This window comes from Penaeus chinensis, chromosome 20 (assembly GCF_019202785.1).
Source record: "Penaeus chinensis breed Huanghai No. 1 chromosome 20, ASM1920278v2, whole genome shotgun sequence".
Taxonomy (NCBI): Eukaryota; Metazoa; Arthropoda; class Malacostraca; order Decapoda; family Penaeidae; genus Penaeus; species Penaeus chinensis.
This window is the reverse complement of record NC_061838.1, coordinates 3,510,859-3,513,358: the sequence shown is the minus strand read 5'-3', so window position 1 is coordinate 3,513,358 and position 2,500 is coordinate 3,510,859. Positions and strand designations below refer to the sequence as shown.

Below are 2,500 nucleotides of genomic sequence, written 5' to 3'. Positions count from 1 at the left end.
TGTGTGTGTGTGTGTGTGTGTGTGTGTGTGTGTGTGTGTGTGTGTGTGTGTGTGCATGTGCGTGTGCGTGTGCGTGTGCGTGTGCGTGTGCGTGTGCGTGTGCGTGTGCGTGTACGTGTGCATGTGCGTGCATGTATGTGCGCGCGCGCGTGTGTGTGTGTGTGTGCTACATTCCCTTTCTTTATCAATTTTCATACTGATAATTACTTGGGTTTTCTGAGCCTCATATTATCTAAAAGCATCTGCTGGAGAATCGTCTAGGGAAAAGTTACGTGGAAAAACTATCGAATTTTCTTATGAAACTTTTCACAAAAACATCCGCGGCGCTCCATATTTCGTTCCAGACCGTATTACGGGCTTGTCGGCGGCCGACGATAAATGGATTTTAATGGCCGAAAATGCACGACAGAATCACAAATGAAACTGAATGAATGGATAAATTAAAACCAATGCATTTCGTCTTTCCCTTTTCCTCCCAAGTCTCGAGATATGCACAAATGCCCCTGCCCTTGGCAGACCTTGAGGAACGGGGCAAGGAAAATATAAAAGGAACAAAGTTTTAGATTCTTTTTTTCTTCTTGCGACGAAGGAAACTAGTTTGTTTTGCCTGACTGACTTTAACAGTTTTAACTTTGGCAAGAGAACCTACAGCTCCACGGTCTCGCGTAACTGCGTTTCCGGCAAGTGTCTGAAGCAGAGGCAAAAGCGGCAGCAAGAACGCTGTCTGGAATAAGTGTGTTTGGAACAATGTCTGCGTGGACAATTCGATCAACTGTAAATTGCGTGGTAACAGTCTTATGGAGTGTACTCATCAAGTATAAAAAGAGCAATGGCAATTTTTTGGAAGGAGCGTCCTGGAGCGAATACTGTTCCTTGAAAAATATCGCTGTGGGCTCGGGGGTATTTCGTATTCGTTAAAATTTACTTCCATAAATATTCATTATAAATACGACTGCACTTTTTTTTTCTTTTTGCAGACTCATTACAGTTTCAGTTCTAAATTCATCATTAATGCAGACATCGCTTCGAAGCGCAGTTACTGCACTATTTCAGAAAGCATTGTTGTCGATTCTGAATTTATTGGTTCTGCTGCAACAAGTTTCCACTAACAATAACTGCAACAAGTTTCCAAAATGCATTGCCGCAGCAACAAGTCTCTAGGAACAAAGCTTGCAGCAAAGAGTGCTTAGTAGCAATACGCCAGTAAATTGAGTTTGTGAGCTTTACTTTGTTCGTACCAACTGCGCTACGGATCTGCTGTGACGTTGAAATAAATGTTACAAGTGAGGCGAGGAAATCCCAGCGATTGCTAGCGTTGTTGTGAACAAATTGCTCAACAAACGGCGTAGGCTGTGTTGCGAACAGGGCCTCATGTGAATGTTAAGGGTAAGGTCTGTACAATGATGGAGTAGAAAAAACACTTGCAAACGGTATGGAAGTAGGTATCATCGATATCTCTGATATGATGTAAATATTAATTATTATAATTAAAAGCGTATTCACGTAATTTACTAATCCTGAGGATGAGGATGATAAGGATAATGAAAAAAAATAATGATGATGATGATGATAACAATAGTGGTGATACTGAGAATAATAAGAATAACAATTATGATTAAAAGGAAATAGAAATGATAACAAGTATAATATAAATAATAATGATAACAATGATAACAATAGTATCAATATTAGTAAAAATAATAATAGCAATAACAATAATAATAAGAAGAAAAAGAAGAGAAAGAGAAAGAGCAAGAGAGAGAAGAGAAAGAAAAGGAAAAAGAGAGAAAAATGTACAGGAGAGAAAAAAAGGAAGAGAAAAAAAGGAAAGAGAAACAGAAAGGGAGAGGACAAGGAAAATGAAAGATGTAGAGAAAATGAAAGAGAGAAAAGGGAAGAAAAATGGGAGAGTAAGAAAAATGAGAGCGGGAAAAGGAAAGTAAGATAGAAAAGGGAGGAAAGAAAGTTAAAAGAGAAAGAAATGGAAGGAAAGAGAAAGAGAGAGAAAAGCAAAAAGAGAGAAAAATGAAACAAAATAAGAAAGTTAGAAAGAAAGGGAAAGAGAGAAAGTGAAAAAGAGAAACAAAAAAAGAAAGTGAGAAAGAAAGAGAAAAGAGAGAAAAAAAGGAAAGAGAGATAATAGGAACGAGAAAGAGAGAAACGGAAATGGATAAGGGATAAGAGTCAGAGAAAAAGATGGAGATAGAGGAAGGAAAAAGAAAAAGAATGGAAAAGATAGAAAGAAAGGGAAAGAGAGAGAGAAAAAAGAGAAAGAGCACGAAAGATAAAGATATAAAGAAAAGTAGAGAAAGATAGAAAGGGAAAGAAAGAGAGAAAAGGGGCTAAAAAGAGACAGGGAGAGTAAAAGAGAGAGGGAGGTAAAGAGAAAACGGAAATGAGAGAGAGACAAAGAAAACAAATTGAGTTGCCATCCGTGCAAATGACAGGGACGAAGCCGGGCCTCCGTGGTACAGTAATCCTCACCGAAGCGGTCTCGGAA

The 2,500-nt window shown here is 38.5% G+C and overlaps 1 protein-coding gene across 1 annotated transcript in view; it reads right to left on the bottom strand.

Annotated features, from left to right (window-relative positions):
* The window catches only part of LOC125035791 (LRR receptor-like serine/threonine-protein kinase RGI2), a 16,227-nt gene that overhangs the window by 9,968 nt on the left and 3,759 nt on the right, over positions 1-2,500 (bottom strand). Inside the window, exons 2-4 of the mRNA XM_047628006.1 lie at positions 1,111-1,350; positions 617-772; positions 208-257 (exon numbers count right to left, since the gene is read on the bottom strand). Coding sequence (XP_047483962.1) covers positions 208-257; positions 617-772; positions 1,111-1,350 — 446 coding nt within the window. The remainder of the gene's footprint in view (positions 1-207; positions 258-616; positions 773-1,110; positions 1,351-2,500) is intronic.